Source organism: Antedon bifida, chromosome 4, assembly GCF_963402885.1.
Source record: "Antedon bifida chromosome 4, ecAntBifi1.1, whole genome shotgun sequence".
NCBI classification, from domain to species: domain Eukaryota; kingdom Metazoa; phylum Echinodermata; class Crinoidea; order Comatulida; family Antedonidae; genus Antedon; species Antedon bifida.
This window is the reverse complement of record NC_136229.1, coordinates 22,610,953-22,635,636: the sequence shown is the minus strand read 5'-3', so window position 1 is coordinate 22,635,636 and position 24,684 is coordinate 22,610,953. Positions and strand designations below refer to the sequence as shown.

General features: G+C 34.1%; 2 protein-coding genes and 1 pseudogene across 3 annotated transcripts; 2 read left to right on the top strand and 1 right to left on the bottom strand.

Annotated features, from left to right (window-relative positions):
• Window positions 1-794: 794 nt before the first annotated feature.
• On the top strand, window positions 795-9,302 carry LOC144840789 (GTP-binding protein 1-like). The gene is made up of 12 exons (XM_078696821.1): window positions 795-1,064; window positions 1,360-1,720; window positions 2,806-2,914; window positions 3,197-3,380; window positions 3,789-3,997; window positions 4,956-5,095; window positions 5,533-5,771; window positions 6,121-6,265; window positions 6,728-6,910; window positions 7,248-7,386; window positions 7,688-7,829; window positions 7,949-9,302. The coding sequence occupies exons 2-12, from the start codon at window positions 1,556-1,558 to the stop codon at window positions 8,283-8,285; spliced, it is 1,992 nt and encodes a 663-aa protein (XP_078552947.1). The 5' UTR covers window positions 795-1,064; window positions 1,360-1,555; the 3' UTR covers window positions 8,286-9,302.
• Window positions 9,303-10,853: 1,551 nt separating this feature from the next.
• On the top strand, window positions 10,854-14,601 carry LOC144840143 (N-acylneuraminate cytidylyltransferase-like; annotated as a pseudogene). The gene is made up of 6 exons (XR_013611848.1): window positions 10,854-11,002; window positions 11,609-11,747; window positions 12,340-12,524; window positions 12,901-12,990; window positions 13,631-13,768; window positions 14,100-14,601. The product of XR_013611848.1 is annotated as an N-acylneuraminate cytidylyltransferase-like (transcript).
• A 3,343-nt stretch (window positions 14,602-17,944) lies between these two features.
• Window positions 17,945-23,069, bottom strand: LOC144840351 (N-acylneuraminate cytidylyltransferase-like). The gene is made up of 5 exons (XM_078696138.1): window positions 22,887-23,069; window positions 21,569-21,718; window positions 20,180-20,338; window positions 19,787-19,928; window positions 17,945-19,450 (listed from the first exon to the last, which is right to left on the bottom strand). Exons 1-5 carry the CDS (start codon window positions 23,029-23,031, stop codon window positions 19,291-19,293), a joined length of 756 nt encoding a protein of 251 aa, XP_078552264.1. The 5' UTR covers window positions 23,032-23,069; the 3' UTR covers window positions 17,945-19,290.
• Window positions 23,070-24,684: the final 1,615 nt, after the last annotated feature.

Here is a 24,684-nt window from a genome sequence, read left to right as displayed (position 1 = left end):
CAACCCCCCGGACTGGTAGGTATCGGTCGCCAATTGGTAGTTCGGAATAAACATTTGAATAGTTAAAATAGTGTTGGAGAACGGATACAGACATTATTTTGTATTCTGTGGTTGTGCTATATTTGAACGAGGGATTAAACAGTAGAAAACTGTTTTTGACGACCAAGCGGAAACATCGATATATCATATTATATTAATGAAATTATTTTGCAGAGAGGATGACAGCGCGCACTTTATAATATTTGTTATATTCCCTCGTTGTTGTTTGGATAGTAGTGTTACCGTAATTAATTTCTGTATTTAAGAAAGTCTATATAATATTTATAATTCATTGTGCTCTTTCAAGGTGACAAGCATGGATTCGACGGTGTGCTGGGATGTGATGGAGGGCCTAAAAATTAGTTACTGAACTTGATAATGAACTTTGATTATTGTATTCCAAAATTTAGGGGTGGTGGTGGATTAATCGGTCGGCCTATCCACTCTCTCTGTCCCCTAAAGCGTATAATGGAGTAATTAATTTTAATCCTAGTAGGCCAATCTTCTATTTGAAATAATTAGTCTTAATTTAATAACTGTTACTAGTCTGACCTTTTTGCCTACAATGTCCGCCAAATATCAGATCTTAGGAAATCGATTCCCAAAGATAACGGTGATCTGATTGATACCCACCAACCCCTCCCCCTCCCCCTCCCCTACTAACAGCAGTTCTACGCGCGACGTACTGAAAAATCAAAGGTAAGTTATTGAGGGCGTTCTTCATCATTATCAAAGTGATGACATCGGCTTGCAACAAAAACATGACAAATTAACAAGACCTGGGAACCAATAATTTGTTTACTTTCTTTGAGAATTTATGCAACGATTTTCACTGGGTTGCATCATCGTGTAGTATAAAAGAAGTGTCAACCCCTTTTCACGTTATTTATAATTTTCGTCGAAGGTACTAAGAATAGATTACTCTTTTAATATTAACAGCTGCCTAAGCTTGGGTGAGAGCACGCCGCCGTATTGGTTAAACTTGACCCGGGCCGTATACGTGGACATCGAGAAACAGCAAGAAGGTAACATAGCTAGGCCTAGCCTAGACTTTATTAATCATTCTGTAGGCCAATATATCTCTATCCAAAATTAGTACAAGTATAGTATGTTATTAGAACCTGTTATTGATTAGGCCTAGGCCTATTTTAATTTGATTTTTAGATACAGTATAGCCTCTACTAGAAGAAGTCTAGCCTAATTAGTAATAATAATATAAATTATAAAAAAAGTATACCCTAATTTAAGTAAAATGTATTATTAAAATCTACAATTTGAAAATTAAGTAATTAACGTTGTTTTCAATTAACTTGATAACAGGATGGGAAGCCAACTTTAGCATAGAAGAAGTCTATGGGTGTACGTCGTCAACTATCGCTGTGCAGGACAATATATTTTACAATATTTTGCTTCAAATGTAGGACGTTATAAAATTACAAACGGATTGTTTTAAATAATTTTAATAAATAATAGGCCTAGTCAAATTTTTTACTGATCATCTGATTGAAAACTCAAAATGTGTGCAGCTATTGTCACTAACTTTATGCCAGACTCTTTGAGTCCAGAAAACTTGCAATCGCCAACGACTCCTGATATGCCAGAAAAGGCGGCAAGTCTTTTTGCCCCTGATGATGTCGATTTATTCGGGAAAGACCACATATTGGCAAAGAATTGTTCTAAGGTATGATTTTTACATTACTTAAAGAAACCGTTTAAGTTACTAATACTATATGCAAGATTAAAGATATAAATTCATTCTAACTTGTACAGTAATTTGCCCTTATATAAAAAAGTTGGAACATCAATACTTTAGATTATATTACATAAGATTTTAATTGTTTAATTCTTCCTCTTCTGTATGTATACGTAATTTTTCACATCATTGCCAGCGACAGGAAATGATCTCTCTTAGTTGAGTCATCGCAAACTTTAAAGTAATGATGATGAAGTGTTGTGCAATACTATGGATTAGATGTCAACCATAGAATACTCTATGGTAAACCATAGAGATATTCTAATATATGAGTAATCCTTGATCACTGGCTGTTCACTGCACTATATAATTCTAAATTTCAAAGTAAAACTTTTAATTAATTAACAAATTTTAATTATTCCATACACTCCCATCTTGAAGTAATAATACATTGTTTCTTGTAAATTTTATATGCATTATTTATACATACAGTTTATAAATAAGGCCAACAGAGTTTCTCTACGCAATAATACAGTTTTTTTTTTAAATGTATACATATACTGTACTGTATTACATGGCTAGCTTTAGTTACTATGCTCAGTGTGAGACGATTGTTACTGTTCTGTATTGTTGTACACTAAATTAGGATTCATTCATTATGTCCAGATATCCATTCATTGTTGTCATTGTATTCCAATGGCCAAAAAAGCTCTCATCATCCATTGTTAACTCACCTTAAATAACACTTATTGTTTTTATTACAGTTTTTATAAATCAATAAGTCTTACTCTTAAAATAAAACACTTCCAACAAGGCTATGTATGGTACTAAAACTTACAGTTAATCAACACAGTTGATGACTTTTTTCTTTTTTTTTCACTCCACTTCAATTTATTCGCTGGAGTTTCCATACATTTTTTTAAATTTTTTATCAAAATAACTGGGGTACTCATGAGAAGGCGTCATTTGAACATATATTTATATAAATTAATTATTGTGTGCCTGTGATGTAAATATATATAAATAAATGAATATATTATCATAATAATAATAATGTAAATTGTGTTTTATAGACGCGATTTGTCAATCCGAATGAAGAAATGTATGAGCACTTACTAAAACAGTTGGAACAACGACTGAAAGATGGCCACAGTGAGGCTATATATGAAGTGGGGCAAGGAGGTAAAAATTAGTATTTATTATTGACTATTATCAATTTATCAAATGTAAACAATATTAACTAAAGCTCTGTCTACACTATCAAACTAGTTTGACAAAAAAAGTCTGATGTGCCCAAATATGGTAGTGATATGCCCAAATATAGTCGTGATATGACATCATCATGTCATATATGGGCACATCACATTTTTTTTGTCACATAAAGTTGGATAGTGTAGACAGAGCTTTACTATTGAAAACAAAAAATGTCATTAATAAGAATTTGTTGTAAAATTATTTCAAAAGGTGATGGAACAGAAGACGGCTTGTCAGAAGAGGAAATGACAAAATCTCTAGAAACAATAAAAGGCATGGCAGATACGCTAAACGCAGATGTTGTGTTGTTAAGAGAACGCCAAGTAAACAACAAAATCGTGAAAGAACTTCTCATCAGAGGTAGAGCAGAAGAAGAAGATTTCTTAGAAGTCAGGTAAGAACAAATTTCTCATAAAAATGGAATCATATCAGAATGAAATTGAGAACTATTGCACTTGTGTCTAAATCCAGTTTTATTTTGTGGCTTAGAAAGTACAGTAGTACCTGTTTACTGTTAGATTCAACCTGTTAGTGGCAGTTTCATTGCTGTTGGTTGTGAACTGAATAAAATAAATAAATAAAATAATGTTTTTGTTACATAATTCAGGGTGGCATTTATCATCAATATCTCTTCGTGGTTAACATGCTTGTCTTCCAATCCAATCCCAAAGCCCTTAGTTCAATCCTGATCTACTGTTTCTACTCCATTCCCTACTCTTCAAAAATAAGCATGAGATAGTTTATCCATCCTCTAATTAGCGATTTGCTTTGAATATGAAAATAATTTGTTTCTATTATACAGAGTGGCAGTCGTGGGCAATGTAGATGCTGGAAAAAGCACTCTCCTAGGTGTACTCACTCACGGTGAACTGGATAACGGCAGAGGATTGGCCCGACAGAGGCTGTTCCGTCATAAACATGAAATGGAATCAGGAAGAACCAGCAGTGTTGGAAATGATATACTTGGTTTTAATAGTCAAGGCAAAGTCGTCAATAAGCCTGATTCGCACGGTAACTACAGTAGAATCAGAAAACACCATATAAGGGGATACTTTTATGTGAAATGAATCAGGGGAAATATATGACAACTCCGATTCATAGAACACCCCTATTAAGAGGACACCTTTATGTAAAATAAATGAGGGAAATATATGTTTAAACACTACGACAATTATTAAGGGGACACTTTTATGTAAAATGAGTGAGGGGAAATAAAAGTTTAACACTACGGCAAACCACCATTCATAGGACACCCCTATTAAGGTGACACTTTTATGTAAAATGAGTGAGGGGAAAAATATGTTTAACACTACGGCAAACCCCTATTCATGGAACACTATTAAGGGGACACTTTGTTCTGTCATAAAAGTGTCACTTTAATATAGGTTCTACTATACAATAACAAGTGTTTGATTATTCATTTAAATAAACATTTATTTACCAGTAATACAATAAAAATTCTGAGAATTATAATAAATCACATGTATAAAATGGTGATTAAATTATATAAAAAACAAAGAAGCAAATTATTATACTAGGATTGAACAAAGAGTTTGTGGTCTGCCAACAGTGATGGTATAGATACAAATTCCTTTTTTTACTGGTACTGTAGAAGCAGTTGATTGATTGATAACTGTTTAATTACTTTGTATGTGGACTATTGTTCTTCCAAGTCACCTTGAATTCAAATAATTAAATTTGATTGTTTGTGCAAGTCAGTAGACTTAAACTTACTTGCATAATATTAGTGCACGTTATTGTACCATTGTTTCACTTACATTACACAGCTGTATAATTGTAAAAAGGTCACATGTTTCATTGTATTGTACAGTATTAATATATTATACCTTAAAATGATCACCATTGAATGCATAATTGGACATACACAATATCAACATTTTAATTGTCTAATTTAATTTTTGTTAAACCTGGTCCTCTTACATAATTAAATTGCATTATGGTTTTTCAGGAGGTAACTTGGACTGGGTTCGAATTTGTGAAGAGTCATCCAAGGTTATAACATTTATCGATTTAGCTGGACATGAGAAATACTTAAAAACTACAGTGTTTGGGATGACAGGTCATGTCCCTGACTTTGGTATGCTCATGGTGAGTGATTATTTGAATCATGTATATTAGTAGAAGTTAAAAGAACACCTCCGAGAACCAATAGATCGTCCCCCCTTAATAGGGCTTAGTCACATTGCCTTGTAAAAGTAAATAAAGAGTATAAAAGAAAAATAATAGAAATAAAAAATAATAAAAAATTAAATAATATAGGAAATAAATCCAAACAATAAAAACTAAACCTAAAACCAGCTGTGAATACTGCCACCACAACGACTAGTTCTGTGATAATCAACATGATGATTATGGGAACTCCTAAAGATGAAGAAAAACCAGGGTGTCAACACTGGCTTTTTTATTGGTGTGTGCCCTGGTGTGTGTAAACTCATATGTCTTGTAAGGTGATGTGAAAGGGGTAACAGTGATAAAACCTACATTGTCTCCCGAATCAGATGAATAACAAAAAATGTTTATTTCAGATTGGAAGTAATGCTGGTATCATAGGAATGACCAAAGAACACCTTGGGCTAGCGTTGGCATTAAACGTGCCAATTTTTGTTGTGGTGACCAAGATTGATATGTGTCCTCCTAACGTTTTACAAGATACTTTAAAGTTACTGCTTAGAATTCTTAAGTCTCCTGGTTGTAGAAAAATACCGGTGTTAGTAAACAGCCAAGACGATGTTGTCACGTCTGCAACAAACTTCAGCTCAGAGAGGTACAGTATCTTGATGATTTGTATTGTACAGTCAAATCTCCCAATGCTGGACACCTTTAGGCTGGCCTATATTATGTCTGGTTTTCTGAATGTGTTTCTGAAGTTCAAAAAGAATTTGAGACGTTTGGACCTCAAGCAAAATGTTTCAATTATAAAATAGTTTATCCATCCTGTAATTGGCGAGTTTCTCGTTGGATGCATATGAAATTTTTAAAAAGGGCTGGTTTTGGTAGAGTTTCTGATTTTCTGAGAGTCCGGTATTGGGAGAGTGGACCATATTTGGCCATACACTGTCTTTTCAATATTGCTTTTGTAAAAATGAATGGATTGTTTTTTGTTTCTTTACTAGAGTCTGTCCAATCTTCCAAGTATCAAACGTAACTGGTGAGAATCTAGATTATCTCAAGATGTTTTTGAATCTTCTGACGACAAGAATGAAATGTGATGAAAATGATCCTGCAGAATTCCAGATTGATGATACTTACTCTGTTCCAGTACGTATTTAAAGCTTTTCTTTTTTAACAACATGAAACTAAATAATACTGTACATTCTTATAAATGAATTTGCATTACAACAATTATACTTAGCTTAGTGCAAAGATGCCTTGACGTGTGTACAGTAGAACCTCTATTAAATGGACACCTTCGAAAATTTTCCCTTTTTAGGGGAGATCTCCTGAATAGGGTGTTGATTGTAGTAACATATAATTATATTGCACCTTGGGAAATGGGGGGAATAACCTGCGACTTGCGCACAGGTGTGGACGGCACATACCACAATTTTCTTCTCCCCTAAGGGTTCCTTTGTGTCGAGTGCTGCCACCAAACGGCACCTTTTAAATGGGGTGTCCTCTGAATAGGTGTATTCCAAAGAAAGAGTCCTACTGTATATTTAGATGATAATGATAATTTGTGTACAGAGTTTATACCATAATATTGTCATATATTACTTTCAGGGTGTTGGTACAGTGGTTTCAGGGACGACCTTGAAAGGTGTCATACGAGTAAATGACACATTACTGTTAGGTCCTGATCCACTCGGACAGTTTCAGTCTGTGATCGTTAAAAGTATCCACCGAAAAAGAATGCCTGTCAAAGTAGTTAAGGCTGGACAAACTGCTTCTTTTGCTTTAAAAAAGGTATGTCATCATCTGTACAGTATATTAAGTTATTCTTGTCTGCTTTATATTCTTAATTTTGTCTAAGTACTCTCACTTGCACTGATGAAGGGCTAGCGTTTCTCAAAAGCTCTGTTAATTTTTTTGTCTGTTTTACTTTATCGTTTTGATTTAGCTTTTTGCTTATTTTATTTTGTATCTCCATTGAGATCCAGCCACTGATACCCACAGCATTGTCATTTTCCAGTAATCTGCCTTTGGATTTCAGTTATTTATTTAAAATGGTGGATTTTTTTTCATCTAATTTTATGATATTATTATGATGATGATAATAATCTATTTTGTAATTTCTCAACAGCAAATTAAACGTTCTCATGTACGTAAAGGAATGGTGATGATATCTCCGCAAACAAAACCTGAAGCATGCTGGGAATTTGAGGGTGAAATTCTTGTCTTGCATCACCCAACTACTATCAGCGCCAGATATCAAGCTATGGGTAAGAATTTTAAAATATCAACTGTCAGATCTGTATTGATTGTATCCTTAGGCAAGATACTTACATTTGCCTCTCTCCACCCAGGTGTATAAAATGGGTACCCGGTTACATCAAGACACTTTGCGCTGATTACTAGTTGCATTATGGGAGTATGTTTTCATATGTGTTTGATCCAAAAAAATGACGGGGGTAATAATGTGCTATTTAAAGCACCTTTGAGCATGATTATTCATGAAAAGGGCGCTATAGAAATATGATAATTATTATTATATACAGTAACACATAATATACTCTTTTCTAGTTCATTGCGGTAGTATACGTCAGACAGCGTCAATCATTTATATGAACAGGGAACACTTGAGGACTGGAGACAAAGCTATTGTTCATTTCAGATTCATAAAGAATCCAGAATACATTCATGAAGATACCAGAATGGTGTTTAGGTAAGTTTAGTTTTTCATAAAATAGTTCAATATATTTCTTGTATTCGAAACAGTATTCCTTTGAAATGGAAACATCAAGTTACGTAAAAGAAACTAGAAAAAATTGTTTTGTTTTCTAGGGAAGGAAAGACCAAAGCAGTTGGTAGAATAGTCAAAGTGTTCCCACATATTCCACCAACGGAACAAAAGCAGAAACAAAAATCAGGGCGAGGGCGTGGTTACCATAACCACCATCACCAGACTGCCCGCGGTCAAGGGTCCGGACCATCGACCAGTGACTCAACAGTACACACCAATCCGCAATATTACAGTTACAGGGGGCAAGGAAAACGAGGTGGAGGAAGACGTAGCCGTAATCGCAAGGCTAAAGATTCACCCGATGAAGTTAGCTCTAACGAAACTGTTGTTGAGAAAACAGAGAGTCAATCAAGCATATCATCAGCACCTACACTCTGATTGGTTGAATAACATTTGTTTGTTGTTGATGTAAAATATAATGTAAAGAAGAATCATAAATTTGAAAGCAAATTCATGGAAAATAAAATTCTTAATCATCGCAGCTGTTAATCACATTTTTGTTTTGCTATCATTGTGTGATAAATACTTAAATGGCTTGTAATCAAAACATAAACAATGATTTCTAATTAGTATATTGTTTTATATTTTTATGACATAAAATATTATACTCCTTCCTACAATGCTTGCCAAATAGCTAACTGCAATAGTTCACAATTTCTTACAGCTTTAATCTTATCTGATAATTAACCAATTTGTTTTTAACTGTTTTTTTAAAACCAATGGTTGTTATCACAGCCTTTTTTAAAAATCATTTCTTGTTGTTTTAGTATCTGATTTAGTTTTTCTTTTTTGAATGGTTTATTGTTATGTAACAATTTATTTTTTAACTGTTTTAATCATGGGTTCTGTATTTCATCTATCTCTTTAAAATTGTTTGGCAATAAATGAAACTGCTTTATCTACTTATTAAAGTTCCGTCAAACAAATTGTCTTGCCATACAAATTTTATTTTTTAAAGAAACACAATTCTGTATTAAATAAGAAAGACTTAATATTCATAAATATCAAGAATGAGTAATTTTATATTCATGTTATATCTTACAGGGTGCCATTTCGGACATTTATTGTACATGTATTGTAACGTAATTATTTATGTCCCAAATGGCGCCCCGTAATATTTACACCTTTGCTTTGATATATTTTGTAACCCCTTTAAAAGATAGCCTTAATCCCTATAGAAAGTATTTCTACGATGTGAAGATGATTATATTATTATACTTCATGTTGGAGCCTTGATCAATGATGGCGGTAGATCAAAGATTGTATTTTGAAATGTAATTTTAATTGTCTTATAAAATTTAAATAAGATAAAAACTAATTAAAATTAAGGAATAAATGCAGTGAAGTTAGATGGATGATTTTAAGCTGTATCTTATCGTAAATTGTCTAATACAGTAGAACCTTCGTTTTACGTACCCTGATTATACGTTCCCTTGATTTTACGTACGCTTAAAATGACCGATGACGTCATCATTTTCTTACATTGAGGGCGCAATTTAACAACAACAAAGCAGCAGCCATGGCTGTGTGCAGGTATATAAACTATACCAAACTGGCGAGTAAATCATGTTTTACTTTTTAAACCTCGCAACGTCTGGTTTAAAAGGCTACTCGGGCCAATAATTGCTATTAGCCTAGGGGTTATTGCGATTTGGACGTTTCTGATTGGTTGTAGCCATAGATTATATTGATTAACACTGTTCTGATTGGTTGTAGCTTTGAATACTTCTTCTCGGAACTCGTCCATAATACAATAGTAATTTAGCACAGTGTTTTACTATATAATCAGATAAATAATAGGAAACATTTAATAATTTGATAAATGACATTTACATAGCAATTTAGCACAGTGTTTTACTATATAAATTATAACCAATTTGGTTAGAGTAAAACACAATGATAAAGAATAGGAAACATTTAATAATTTGATCAATTACATTTACATAGACATTTATCACTGTGTTTTACTATAACCAATTTGGTTAGAGTAAAACACAATGATAAAGAATAGGAAACATTTAATAATTTGATAAATGACATTTACATAGCAATTTAGCACTGATTTGGTTAAACACAATTATAAAGATTAGGAAACATTTAATAATAATGATATTTACATGCAATTTAGCACTGTGTTTTACTGTAACCAATTTGGTTACGGTTGAACAAATGATAAAGAATATGAATTTAATAATATAAACATGATAAATTACATTTACATGAAAGGTACAATAAAAACGTTAATATGATCGAAATAACCTCTGGCGTACAGTTTCGCTCTCTGTATCCAAACAATGAATGTTTGCGGTAACTCCACAACCATGATCAATGAATATAAGATGAGTAAATAAGAATAAACCATGATAATACTTTACACATTTTATTTAGAAAAAAACACACACACTCCTACAATATTTACACAGTTCATTGTGTTTGGCATGAGCTTATTGCTCAAACAATAGGCCATACGGTACCGTAATACACTGACGTTATTATATTATGTACAATGAGATGAAAAAAGATTTTATAAAAATACAAGCGTGTGTGTGTTCCCAGTAATAATAATACAACACTTAATATTGTAGAATATACTGAATAAATGACTTCGGAAGTATTAAAAAATGTTTTAAAAAAATTGCTCTTCTATACTATAGTTCAAGAAGAACTGAGAATAATTATTTTCGGGAAAATAACGACGCAATGTTTTCTTAGAGGTTGCTATTATTATGCGTCACCGTCAAAAATGTCAATTCAATAGATAAGACAGGTTATAAAGTTCAGTATTTAATTTTTACAATTTTAGGCCCACGGAATACCCTAATTTCAAAATCATGAATCGATCCACCACCACTGTATTGTCCGACCGTGTAATAAATAACACCTCGACGTTTTCGGCAAAAGATTGAAGCAATTATAATATTTCTTCTATGTTGTTTTCTTAGAAGTAACCGTCATGGCTCTTGTCCAGTGTACGTCACCATGTCTTCAGCCGTGGCATCTGCAGGACCCTGCGCGCATGATCATGGATGGTGATTACGATTCAGTGTTTGCCGTCACTCGTCAGCATAAGTTTAGATGGGAAGAAGTACATGAAGGTAAGCTTGACCATGGCAATCTATATAACACGATTCTGAGCCCCGGAGATCAAAGGGCTTATCTGTGGCTGCGACACGATCAGTTACACGCCCCTTATTAACAGACACCTCACTTCGTCACGGAGAAAATACATAGTACTGTTGGTATTTGTCGCAGCCAGACATAAGATTAAAGGATGTTTACGAGTTCCTATCTTGGCAAGGCGAGCTTAGTGTCCTGTTGGTATATATTTCCTTGGTTTGACCATGAAGGAAATTTCCTCCATGGTTTGACAATGGAGGTATAAAATAAGCCCTCTTGGGTTGACTCGATTCTATAAATTAGTGGCACTGTAGTTTGGCGCTTACCAATTTTAGGTTCAAAGCATACAGTCTAATTCCTTTCTTCTTGTTTAATGGACACACATCTTAAAATAAAAGTGGGAGTTTCACCTAGTTTTTTTTCAATTATCAAATAACAATAAACATGCGTAGTTATTTCAGTAAGTCTAGTAGTATTTTTTTTAAACATGCTATGTTTAATTTAAATTTTCGATGTTTTCTGGTTTAATTTCCGATGTATTTTTGGTTTAATTTCCGATGTATTTTTGGTTTAATTTCCGATAGGCGAGAATACAAAACCGTTAAACCTTGATTCTAAACATCGGCCTCGGCGACAGGACTGGGATGGGGAACTTGTCGAAAACGGCTCATTTTATTTTAGTCGCAGAAATCTACTCATGAATGGTGTATTCCAAGGTGGAAAGTAAGTAAGCCTATTAAGCAAATATGATATGAATATAAGGAATTGTAATAACAATAGGCCTATTCTGTATACACAAACCGAGCAATCTGTAATCAACCATTTCCACAACCAGCCAGGCGAATAATATCACTCAAAAATGAATACAAAAGACTTCACTACCTGCAATTCGCCTATCCATTAGTCGACAGCATCTTGTTAATTTTAATCCTATGAGCCTAGTGCATGTTTACTATACAATACATGTTTATTATTTTCACTTTTGATAAAACATTCAGTAGACTTGCCTCAAGTCTCTAATCTAGCCATATAATATTATTATTATTATTATGTTATTATATTGATAAGTCTCTTTATTTAGTCGTAATTTCGAATTTGTTAGGAGACATAAAACGAAACGAGGGGAAATATATATCATTTTTTGGGCCCCGAATATGCCCCTTAATATGGGTTCTACTGTTTAATAGTTTCATTGATATTCTTTATAATTGTTCCCTATGTTTTCGGAAATAAGTTGAAATGTTATTTATGTTAACCAACGTATTAGAATTTTATTTCATTTATTATTTATTTTATTAAATATTATTCGTTAAAGGGTAGGTTATTTGGAGATGGGTTCAGAGTATAGTGTTGATATCGACACAGACATAGACTGGCCAATCGCGGAACAGCGTGTGGTAAAGTTTGGTTACTTTGGCAAGAGTAAGCCGCAAGGAGTAAAGCTGGCTGTATTTGGTGTAGACGGTGTATTGACGGATAACCTTGTATATTTTACTGAAGGTGAATTACGAATGAAATTATAATTGATTGTAATCCATTCTTCCCTATTCACAATACAAACAATAACATACATCTCACATGCTAGACCCGATGATAATAACAATTCGCATTGATAAATAAATAAATCATTTTGTTTGACAAATCCAGTAAAGACATTACTCACATTCTTAAGTGATCCGGTCCACTGATATTTATTATCTACAATCCCACAAAATGCGCTTATTCACGAATTCACATTGATCTCTATACTAAAACCTTCAATTTACACAAAAATAGTTATTAGTTGTAAAACCAAAATAATGAATTTCATTCATTCTTTTCCTTTATTTCGGATAGTACATCCAGAATTAAACTAATAAACGCCTTGAATCTTTAGAAAATGGACATTTCACAACCTACAACCAAACGGACGCAATGGGTATCCGAATGCTGTTGGACAGAGGACTTACAGTCAAACTGATTGCTTGTAAGTTTTAATATGGAAGTATAGCCTACAGTATAGAAGAATCCCATTCAAGGACACCTTCAGGACCCACTATATAGTGAATTTCGTCTGAATAGGCGTCTGACCGTAGTCCTTTGCCCTTCACAGAAAGTGTCCTCTTAAGCTCTGTCTACACTATAAAACTAGTTTGACAAAAACAAGTGTGATGGGCCTAAATATGGTGATATGCCCAAATATGGTAGTGATATGACATCATCATGTCCATATATGGGCACCTCAATGTTTTTGTCGCATACAGTTCGATAGTGTAGACAGAGCTTTAAATATAATGAAGTGTGGTGTTTTCTCCTCGATAATGAATAGAGGTGTCTCTTGAACGCAGGGTTCTACAACTAGAGTGAGCTTATGAAGCTTTTCTTTAGAGTAGAAATGTACATCTACCGTATCAAACTTGATTTGATGTGCCCATGAACATGATCTAACTCTATGGACATGATGATGTCATATCACTACCATATTTGGGCATATCACTACCACATTTGGGCACACCAATTTTTTTTTTGTCAAACTAATTTAATAGTGTAGATAGAGCTTTAGGTCTATCATTGATTTCAAGGATTACGGTATGCTCTAAGATAACGTCATTATACTTTTTATCCAGCTGAAGAAAATGAACTTCATCAGAAGTTTGCTGACAAACTAGGTGTGGAATTAGTAATGGGATGCGAAAATAAATTAGCCCAGTTAGTAAAATGGAGAAACAAAATGGAGCTGGATATGACACAAATTGCGTATATGGGTAAGGAAACACAATGCTGATTTAGTTTTACGGTTTTAGTTGATTGTAAAATTGACATCCAACTCTCAAATTCATCAGCTCGATATATACAAACTAATAAAAGCACTTTAAATTCATATACTTTATTTACTAGAGTAAGTAACATACACCGTCCACCAGTTCAGCAGTACAGAACACGTAAACACCGTATTTTATACGGTCATAAATTACAAAATCATTACAAATTAATCATGCGTAACAAATAAACAGTAACTAGTGCCATCACATAGTTGCGCGCGCACCCATACGCACACTCTAGTAAAATACTTTAATTATACCTTTATTATTACAGGTTCTGATATACCGGATCAAGAATGCGTGAAAATGGCGGGTATTGGTGGAGCGCCTAAAGATGCGCAACACAATCTTAAAGTCATGGCCTTGTTTGTATCAAATTTCGAGGGGGGGACGAGGCGCTGCTAGAGAATTTTGTAATCATTTAATTTTAGTTATACAAAAAGCCACATCTGATGCAAATCGAAGTGAAACTTAGATAAATATTGCATTATAATATGATGGAATATGACTACATTGGCATACTATATTTTATCACTGCACTATAACACCCCAAAGAGGGTGGTACGTGTGTGTGATATCGGAACCTCATGAATTGCATTTATTATTCAAATAATATATCTTGATCTTGTTGATTGTGTAATTAAAAAACTCCAACTGGAGGATCACTCAATTGTAGATAGAGGTTGAAGACGGGAGAGCTAGATCAGCTTGGAGAAGCTTTGTGGGAAATAATAAATTGTGGGAAAAGAAATTACTCTTTATGTTTATTAAATGAATCGTTTTAGATTTAATTGTGTGTTTTCACGTTTGTCGTTTGTCATGCATGCGTGCACAACAACGTATGACATAGTAGGCCTACGTCGGATACAATATTATTTATTGTCATTTTAACAACGAGGTAGGCGCGCCTATAAATGAAAGGTGGGTATACATTTTGATTTACATACAATTTGGCCTATACAATGAATACAAAAAAAGCGTGTAACCAATGCATCTAATAAAGAGACCTTACGAACTTAACTATTAAAATATAGACTAGTCCAGATAGTCATATTTCCACTCTAATAAGATGCTGTAGGCATTTCGTGTTAAAAGCGAAAAAATATGTGTTTTAGGGTACCGCCATCATTTTAAACATGTTTTGGCTTATAACTTGACTTTTAATTAACATAGCAAGTTAAAAATGGTTTTTATACCATAGTCCAGTAAAAGTATGGTTGCACCTAGAACAATTAATTGCAGCAGAATTTCTTTTGTTTTGTCTGGTTTATATGGTCCAAATTAACATCATATCCAAAGTTTACCAAAATCGGACATCGGGAAGTGGGTTCATTAGCATAAATTAAAAAGGCCGCCATTTACCATTTTGAAGTCTTGTATATTATCTCCTTAACGGTTTAACTTATAGACCTTATAGTTTACATTAGGCCTATAGCATTCGATTATTTTTTTCTAGACCACCAGCCGATACGTAGGCCTACTCAACTGTATTAATACCACCTATTTACATTGATATATTTAGTTTCCTCAACAAATTGCTGTAAATAAATATAGATAGAGCTATCAGGGGCGGTCGCAAGACTATTTTAAGAGGGTTGACCAAAGACTCCAGGGCTGTAGACACTGAGTATTTGAGCAAGCAAATTGTTAAATGACACCCCTAGATGGCCGCAAATGGTACTCTCGCACGTAAAATTCATGATAATTTTTTTTTCGTTCAATGCGAACGTCACGGGGAAGTCCCCGATGAAGGTACTTTTGGTACGGTAATACATTCTAATAACTGTACTCAATAATGTAAATTAATTATCAATTAATAATTTTAAAACGTTATACAAAAAATATGAAGCTGTTGCTATAAATATATTGAGCGAAAGGTTAAATTGTATAATTTGGAATTTTAATTCATTTAAAAATGCTAAATAAAGTCAGATGTTAAAACCACAATTTCCAAAAATTCATTTTTATTTATCCACTATTATAAACTTTACAAAAGTGTTGTTTTAAACCACACTTCAAATAAAACAAAGAAAATAATGATAGGACATGAAAGAAGCAAACTTTGCTCTGTTACCGGTATAACACGGTTCAAATTTCGGAACGTCTATAAATTACTACGGAAATTCGGCCTAATATTTACGAACGTACGGAAATGAAGATAAATAGGGTACTACACGCATCGGAAATACAAAACTATACGCACAATTATGATTTGGCCTAAAAATTGGCCTTAGATTATGAAAACCCCCGGCAAAACGCAATAATTATGGACAAATCGATTATTAGCCTTGGCAATATGCCTAATATTTAAAAGGAATGAATATAGGCTATATTTCGTTTGTCGATGAATTTTTGAATTCCGGTGTGAATGATTGATCCATTAGAGGTAATCTGTGAGGCGTGGGTAATTTGTGAATAGCATAGTATGCTACATACACGAGCCTAGATAGGGAAGATCTGTACTGTAGTTCATTGCGAGAGGAGGGGGAAGTCCGGTAATGTGTCATGAAAAATGTAACAAGCCAGAGATGAAATAAAATCACTAACATTTAGCTGATTGTCGTTGTTTTAGTCGTCGTCAGAAGTTTATCGACCGACATCTGTTTCTCATGTGTAGCATGTGTAGTAGAGCGTTTCTTTGATTGAATAATATTGATTGTATTATAACACAAGTTCATTTTGGATTTTCAGTAAATTACCAATGGTTTATTCAAAGTCAAACTGTAACTAATCCCTCACTATTCAATCAAAATGTTATTGTTATACTACTATATTGTTGAAAAATGGATTGCGTGATATGAAAATGGATTGATAGTAAAACGTAATAAAGATACGTTCTTGTCTGGTTATTAGGTATTCATGCTCTGACGAAGCAGAGGATTATTTTTATAGCGTTCCATTTAGAATAAATTTTATTACAAAGAAATATTTTGGTTGTGAAGGTCGTTTTAACAATTAGGCTAATACAAAACCTTCAACAATGATAAAATGCCCTGCAACTCTGTAACTACTTTATGACTAAGCCTATCAAGTTCCGGGTCCAGGTGGATATTGTATACGATGAAATGGAACTCAATTTTAATTTAGTGGCAGAAACAACATTTAGTATGAAATTAAGGGTGTTGTCCGGGTCACAAGGAAAACACCCCTGGGTCCGCCCTTGGCTATAATAAGCATTGAATTTGCCTTCTCACCCAAATTGTGCTTTTTTTTAAGGAGGGGGGGGGGGGGGGGGGCTTGTAACTTGAACGCAAAACAAAATACCGAATGAATGATCAAACAATCGGCGGTGGTTCCGCACACAGGGCACGCGCATCTAAGATACGGCAACAAATGTTATCGTCCTTTAAATAGTCCACGTGTGTGAGGAGGAGGAAAAAAGTACGCGTTTTGTTCAATGGTAGCATGCTGCATGAGAGTGTTTTTTCCGGCCAATTAGAGGTGCCATTTATCATGAATGTTATGGGCGAGAGTACCATTTCCGGCCATCAAGGGGTGTCATTTAACAAAATTCGCCTCAGACCCCACCGGGTTGGGGTGGCGCGGGGCAGTGACCCAAATACTTAGTGTCCGAACCCCCCCCCCCCCCTTGACAGATCCTGGCTACGGCCCTGATAAACATTCGATTTTATACCGAAGCGTTTTTTTTTTCATTATCCATATGCCTCTCTATACATTACAATTTGTTTTTTTTTTGGGCCTGTACTGTAGTTCATTGCGAGAGGAGGGGGAAGTCCGGTAATGTGTCATGAAAAATGTAACAAGCCAGAGATGAAATAAAATCACTAACATTTAGCTGATTGTCGTTGTTTTAGTCGTCGTCAGAAGTTTATCGACCGACATCTATTTCTCATGTGTAGCATGTGTAGTAGAGCGTTTCTTTGATTGAATAATATTGATTGTATTATAACACAAGTTCATTTTGGATTTTCAGTAAATTACTATTTAATTTTAGTGCGTCGGGCTCTTATCAGTTGATCTCAATCTGCTCCCTAACACAGTGGTGTTTAAGGAACCATGTTGGGTCGTTCCACTTTACTAGGAGGTAACTTTCAGACAGTTAACAAAAGTTTTTAATAAAAGAAAACAAAAAAATACAATAGGTACAAAAGAACAATGTTAGAGTGCTAAGAACTATTTATTAGGAGACTACTCCATTTAAAATAACTATGGTACATTAACAATAAGTATTGTGTAGAAAAAAAGCCCAAAAGGGCGGAGGCTGATACAGAAGGTAATAATAGAATATCATACTGAACTACGCCCGATAGGTAATCTGTTCCATAGGCATAGTGCGTACACTTAATCTGTTAAATATATTATTATTTAAACTATTTCTATTTTTGTAGCAATCTTCAAATATTGCACAAACAAATAAAAGTAATAATAATTTTAGTAGAACCAATGGTATAGTATAGCCTACCAACTCCCTGTGTATACAATTCATTGAAAAATCACCAAAACAAATTTAAAGTGCAGTATAACGGTATGTAGATGCTAACTAGTACAATATGAATATATTATATATTACATAGAGATACTAATAATATAATATTAATTTGACATTAGAAAACAGAAATGGAAACCATATAGGTCAAATTCAACGTTTTGTGCTACAATCCTTTTCCTATTAGTAAAATGGACGAGTCCGCCAATTCGGCAAAACCACGCTGGTGGTTTTCAAATAAACCAATTGTTTTAAAACTACTTATATAAAAAATCCTGTTGCCTTATCTTAAATACATTTACATATTACAAATAAGGAATAATAACTCTTAACTTTCGTGAAAAAATAAAGCGTTTTGGATAAGTAGTTTTTCAGCAACTGTAATTTTAGTTTTAACGTTACCTTCTGACTGCTTAGGAAAGCTTGGACGACTTCGAAAATGTTCGCCTATCTTTTAACACTAGCCGGTCACTGATAAACCAAAACACTGCTTCAAAAAAGGGGCTGTGCCGACGAAGTGTCTGAACCAATCACATTTTACTTTAGATCATTAGAAAGCTTGATTGATTAGCTTTTGCATGGTGGAACAGCCAATATCATTGGATAACTAGGTCAAACGTTAAGTTTTTTTAAATTAAAAATAACATGACATCGTAGGTACTTAATTAGAACCATAAAAATCGGTCAATTAATAACAAAGTTACATTGAAAAAACCTTTAAAAAATAGCTGTTTTTCGGTGATTTCGTGCCGTTTAGCGGAAATCGCCCGGATTTTTGGGTACATAAAACAAATTGTAATGTGAAATGAATTCACCTACATATATTTTATCTAAGAAACTCTAAACTAAAAATAATTTCAAAAAGCGTTAAAATGGAGAAATTTCTGTATAAAATAGAATTATTTGCATTGCAGCCATTTATTTATTCGGTTATTTGTTACTTGTTTTGTTCTCATTATTGAGACCATCAGGCCGTCATTGACTGCTTTCAGTTGACATTGAGTGAGAGACCAACAATTTATGTGCTTTCCGGTTTTTTTCTCTTTTTTTGGCATCCATTAGAAACAGGCCCATGTGGATTGTAACCGAACTCACGTACACGCATCTCCGCAATTTGCCAGTCTTCAGGATAGTCGATGTCAATGCTGTGCGTTGCAGCCATCTCATAACAGCCTATCCTTTAAATGAACAAAATGATAACGGTTTTATAACATTTAATTTTGTATTAATAGTACACAAATTGTCAAATTCTTAATGATTAAATATTCTTAAATTCGGGCAAATTTGTTATTTATCTATCTAGCATTATCATTTCATCATGCATACAATTAGAGGTTCCATATAATAATAACTTTCCAGCGTTTGTTGGAATTTACAGAATCACGTCACGTCTACGCACTTTTATTATTGTGTCCATTCATTTGAATCAACAGTTAGGCCTACAGCAACATACTATACCGTACAATGCAATATAAATATCGTAACCTTCCACAAGCAGAACAAGAAAAACATACTTTCCACCTTGAAGCATGCCCTCCAATATATTTGATCTGCTAGTAAAATAAAAAGCTCCATTTTCGACAAGTTCGCCTTTCCAGTCTTGTCGCCGAGGCCGGTTTTTACAATCGATGTTCAATGGTTCTAAGATACTCTCACCTATTAAAAAAGGGGGGAAATACAAAGTGATAGCTTCTGGATGTAAACAATTTTCTAATATAAAATAGTTTTAAGTCTATCAATAAGTTTACCTAAAGAAACAAAACGTATGATTAACTTTTCCTCCTCAATGCTTGAATATAGGCATTGTTTAGGGCCTACAAAACGGCAATGAGAAATAAACCCCGGTGTTCGAAATCTTATTCACCAGGGTAAGCAACAGTGCATTACTGCAATTCAGAAGGACTTACCATTCTCTAGAACTATCTCTTTCCATCTAAACGTATGCTGACGAGTGACGGCAAACACTGAATCGTAATCACCATTCATGATCATGCGCGCAGGTTCCTGCAGATGCCACGGCTGAAGACATGGTGATGTACACTGGACCATAGCAATGTTGGTGATTTCTATAAAATCATGTAAACAAATTTTAATGTTCTTGTTTATTAATTATTAAATAGTAATCGACTCGAAACGTCGATTTGTCATTTGAAGTGCAGAAAATAGAATTAGGCCTAAGTTTCATTATTTCTAATTCTGAATTCGATTCGTAATATCTAAAGGTATATAAGGTACTGAAACATTTTTAGTGATGTATTGGGCCTATTACATGCCAAAGGAACTATATACCAAAAATATTATATACTTCGATTATTTCAGGATAACATGTAAAAATCACGTCTAACTAATATAAGTTGAGTCGATCCCGTTGATTTGTCAATAATTTTAATTTTAACGATTAATATAATTTACATTTTGCATAAATTAATGTTACTTCCTGCGTGAGTCCAGTATGAATTTTTTTGGCGATAGTTCATGGAAATTTAGTATCGTTGTAAAATAGACCATGAAGCAAAAAAGTTTTTGTAACAACCAGGGTGGTCGGAAATGTAAATGTATTTGATGGAAAAAGAATAATAAAAATCATGTTTTTACATCAAAAAACAGTTTTCTGGCAATAATTGATTTTCTGGCAAACTATCGAGAAAATGTTTCATTAGCAGCTATTAGAAATATTAGTATTGTGAGCATTTTCATACCAAAATCAAGTCTCTAGCATAAGTAGAACTCGACTTTTTGATAATGTAACCATTTAAAATGGCCCGGAGTGCACGGAAAAAATGTAACAAATATTTTTTTTCCCTTCACATGGTCTATTCTACAACTATTAAACTTTTATGAACTATCGACAACAAAAAAACCGTACTGAATTATTCCAAATTGGAGATTTCAACCTTATTCCTACAGTTTGGTGTTCCCACCGTGGATGTAACGCATGAACGTAATCTCAACGCAAGCGACAGTTAAGCTTGGTTCCCACTAGAACGTAACGCAAGGACGTAAACGCAACGCAAGCGTTTTAACCAATGACAAGCGAAGTTATAGACAGTTAGCAATCACAAGCGAATAAGCCATCGCTTGTGATTGGTCAATTCACTTGTGTTGCGTTACGTCCTTGCGTTGCGTCGCTAGTGGGAACCACGCTTAAGGATAAGCCAGCTTATGGTTGGTCAAACTACTTGCGTTGCGCTTACACGTCCTTGGTTGCGTTGGAACCACGTTAACCTGCAGAGAATTCCGTATACGCCCTTAATGATACCCTATTCAGTGAATGTTTTGATTTTTTTTAAACAAACCTGGGTGGTGTTCCAGAAATGTTTGAATACTTTTTATTGACGATACATTATCGCCCGCGTCTTCCGCACTTCGTCTGAAGACCTTGGCTTTATCATGGCATTTGTTTTCAATTTCGTCATCATCGGTTGACACCCAAACACTATCAAATACTGTAAGATATATATAACGAATTGATTGAAATGTAATTGGTGAAATGATGTCTTGCAAAAGCAGTAGGCCTACTGATCAAAATGTACCAAGAAAAAAGATCCACTCGTATACGGTATGCATACTCGTATACCAATGCATGTATTATGTTCTGATTATTTTGCTGGGGATACATTTTTGATAAAATACGTTAATATTAGTAAAATAACTTACTGGTTTTCTTTTTTTCTCGTTTTTGCTATTACAATTTACTTATTACTTATATTTATTTTCACGACAAGCGCCACGTGCACGTCATACGTTAGAATATTGCACACAGAAAAAGATCATGGCATTTATTACCTTATATCAAAACGAAGAGTGCCAGAGACCTACTAGGTCCCTGGATAAGTTGTTTACCAAAATTTAGTGAGTAGTTTTTACACGAATAGTAAAATAGCCAATCAGAACCTAGTCTTATTTGGCCTGCTACATTATAGAAATAGGTAGGAAATGGTATAGCCCAAATCATTTATTTCCTACCTATTTCTATAATGTAGCAGGCCAAATAAGACTAGGTTCTGATTGGCTATTTTACTATTCGTGTAAAAACTACTCACTAAATTTTGGTATAAACAGTAAAATCTTTATACATATGCTACATACAGTGTAGAATAGGTGCAATTACGGGACCCGCCATTTATTCTAATTTTTAACATGGTGACGGTATCAAAATGAAAAACTCAGATAGCAATTTCGGAAGGATATCATCTCAGCAACAACATGCAGAAATTTGGATACGTAAAATATAGATCAGAATAAAAAGTGATAATCATGATTAAAACGTTTCCTGGAAGCTATTGGATTGTAGATACGAATTCATGTAAACATTTTTCCAATCCGACGTTGTGACGTCATTATATGGCCAGTTGAATAAAAAAAGTCGTATTTTCATATTTTGCGTCATAGTTCATCACATTTAAAAGAGCGCATCAAGTGCGGATAACCAAAAAAAAGAAAAAAACAAAAGATCCTGACAATAACAAGGGGTTATCCGCCAATTAAAGACCTATACAAACTCAGTGAGAAAGCTACGTAATATTGCCACATACTAATTGGGACACTCCTAAACCAGGACATAAAGAACCGTATCGGTGGTCCAACCAGTCCGATCCACGTCATAAGGCCTACCTTTTGAATCATTAACTGCCCCTAACACCCATTCTATAAGTGGTCTTCCTGCCAACGGTTTTATATTCTTTCTTGGTATTCCTTTACTTCCGCCACGGGCAAGAATGATGGCCGCAAGATGATTCGAACCTTCACTATGTGACATGTTATTACTATCTATAATACGTTTTCGCCCAATGAAATCCCGAGATGGAAAGGACTTTTTTTATTTCGGTAACGCCTATATAGACTGCGCAACACATTAACATTTTTCATGTAGATTATTATTATTTGTATATAAGCATTCAAGCGAGAGATGTGTTACAAATGACTAAGCACCGCTATAGCGTTGCAATGATCACAATACTATTTACTAAAGCATATCGTGAGGTGGGCTGTTGAATAGTAATGACAATGAACTTCTTTTATTTTTTGTTTTATTTTATTTATAACTGGACCTTAGGATTATTCCGTTATTTAAGTGGGGGTGTGTGGTTATGTATATTGTGTGCAGGTACGTCAATAGAAATGACATTGAGAGCCCTCTTCTGTCAGTTGACTGGTTCCCGGTCTACCGCCTTGTGATTGACTTAATCATGATCGAAAACCAACAACTTAAGAATATACAAAATGTTTACATAATTATATAACAATGTAGACCTATCTAATAATGTTTTTTTTTTTCAGATAAAGGAGGATCATCAATAAAATAAAATGATAAAAATTCCAGGCATTTAATATACGGTTTACTGATAAAATATATGTACCAATGAATTAAACCTGGTGTTCTGAAACATATTTTAATAAACTTTTGCCGGGCTAGCGCCTTTGTATATCTAAATCTATCTAAATAATTAAGTTAGTACAGTATTAACAAATAAAGGGTTAGGGTTATGTATAATAAAATGATAGAAATGAGGCATTATCTAATAATGTTTTTATTGATTTTTTTCCATTTTTTTATAGTTTTAAAATTCAAGTGACGTTTTTATAGCGTTATGTATCCTGTAAATGCTAACCTAAAAACGTTATCTGAATGTTTCTCTTTACGTTATAGAAATGTAATAAAATAACGGTTATTAGTGAACCTAAACATTAACCAAACACTAACGTTTAGACTAATATTGTATAATAATATTCTAGTGACATTTTACAGTATAAAAAGTGATTACAGTACTAATTTCTATTCGCAGCGAAAGCTTATATTACTCTCTGTGAGTAAAATGTTGTTACGTCATCAAACGCCATCAATGTCGAGTATTGTATAATAACGAGGGCGCTGTTGTAGATACAATGTGATTGCTTATTTCCGTTTGATTGTCGACTGGGCGTTGTGGCGCGCGCCTGTAATCCAGCTACTTTGGAAGTCGGGGTTTGAGGATGGCTTGAGTTCGGGAGTCCTGTTGTTGGTTGCTCTATGGCGATCGAGCGTCCACGCTTAGCTCGGCGTCGATATGGTTGGCTAGGCGGAGGCCTGGACAACCAGGTTGTCTAAGGAGGAACGTACCGGCCCAGGGCGGAAACGCAGCAGGCAAAAGTCCCCGCGTGGAGCAGTAGTGGGATAGCGCTCGTGAATAGGTAGCCTTCAACAGCCCGGACAATATAGTGAGACCTTTCCCTTTTGGTTTTTTTTTTTCTTTTTTTTTGCGCCGCTCTTTATTACTTTTTTTTCAACAAATATTTTCCACTTATTATTTATTTTTTTTTGTTTTTCTTTCTTTTATTAATTTAATTTTAAAGTAAAGTACTTATTATTATTTATTTTTTAATTTTTCTTTTATTAATTTCATTTTTGTGTTGGCTTTTAGAACAAAATAAT

Coding starts and splice junctions, on each gene's coding strand:
- LOC144840789 (XM_078696821.1), top strand. CDS start 1,556: ATGTGTGCAGCTATTGTCACTAACTTTATGCCAGACTCTTTGAGTCCA. Junction 5,096..5,532: donor CTGACTTTGGTATGCTCATG/GTGAGTGATTAT, acceptor TGTTTATTTCAG/ATTGGAAGTAATGCTGGTAT. Junction 7,387..7,687: donor CGCCAGATATCAAGCTATGG/GTAAGAATTTTA, acceptor ACTCTTTTCTAG/TTCATTGCGGTAGTATACGT.
- LOC144840351 (XM_078696138.1), bottom strand. CDS start 23,031: ATGTCACATAGTGAAGGTTCGAATCATCTTGCGGCCATCATTCTTGCC. Junction 19,929..20,179: donor AGAGATAGTTCTAGAGAATG/GTAAGTCCTTCT, acceptor CTTTTTTAATAG/GTGAGAGTATCTTAGAACCA. Junction 19,451..19,786: donor GGCATGCTTCAAGGTGGAAA/GTATGTTTTTCT, acceptor GTTCATTTAAAG/GATAGGCTGTTATGAGATGG.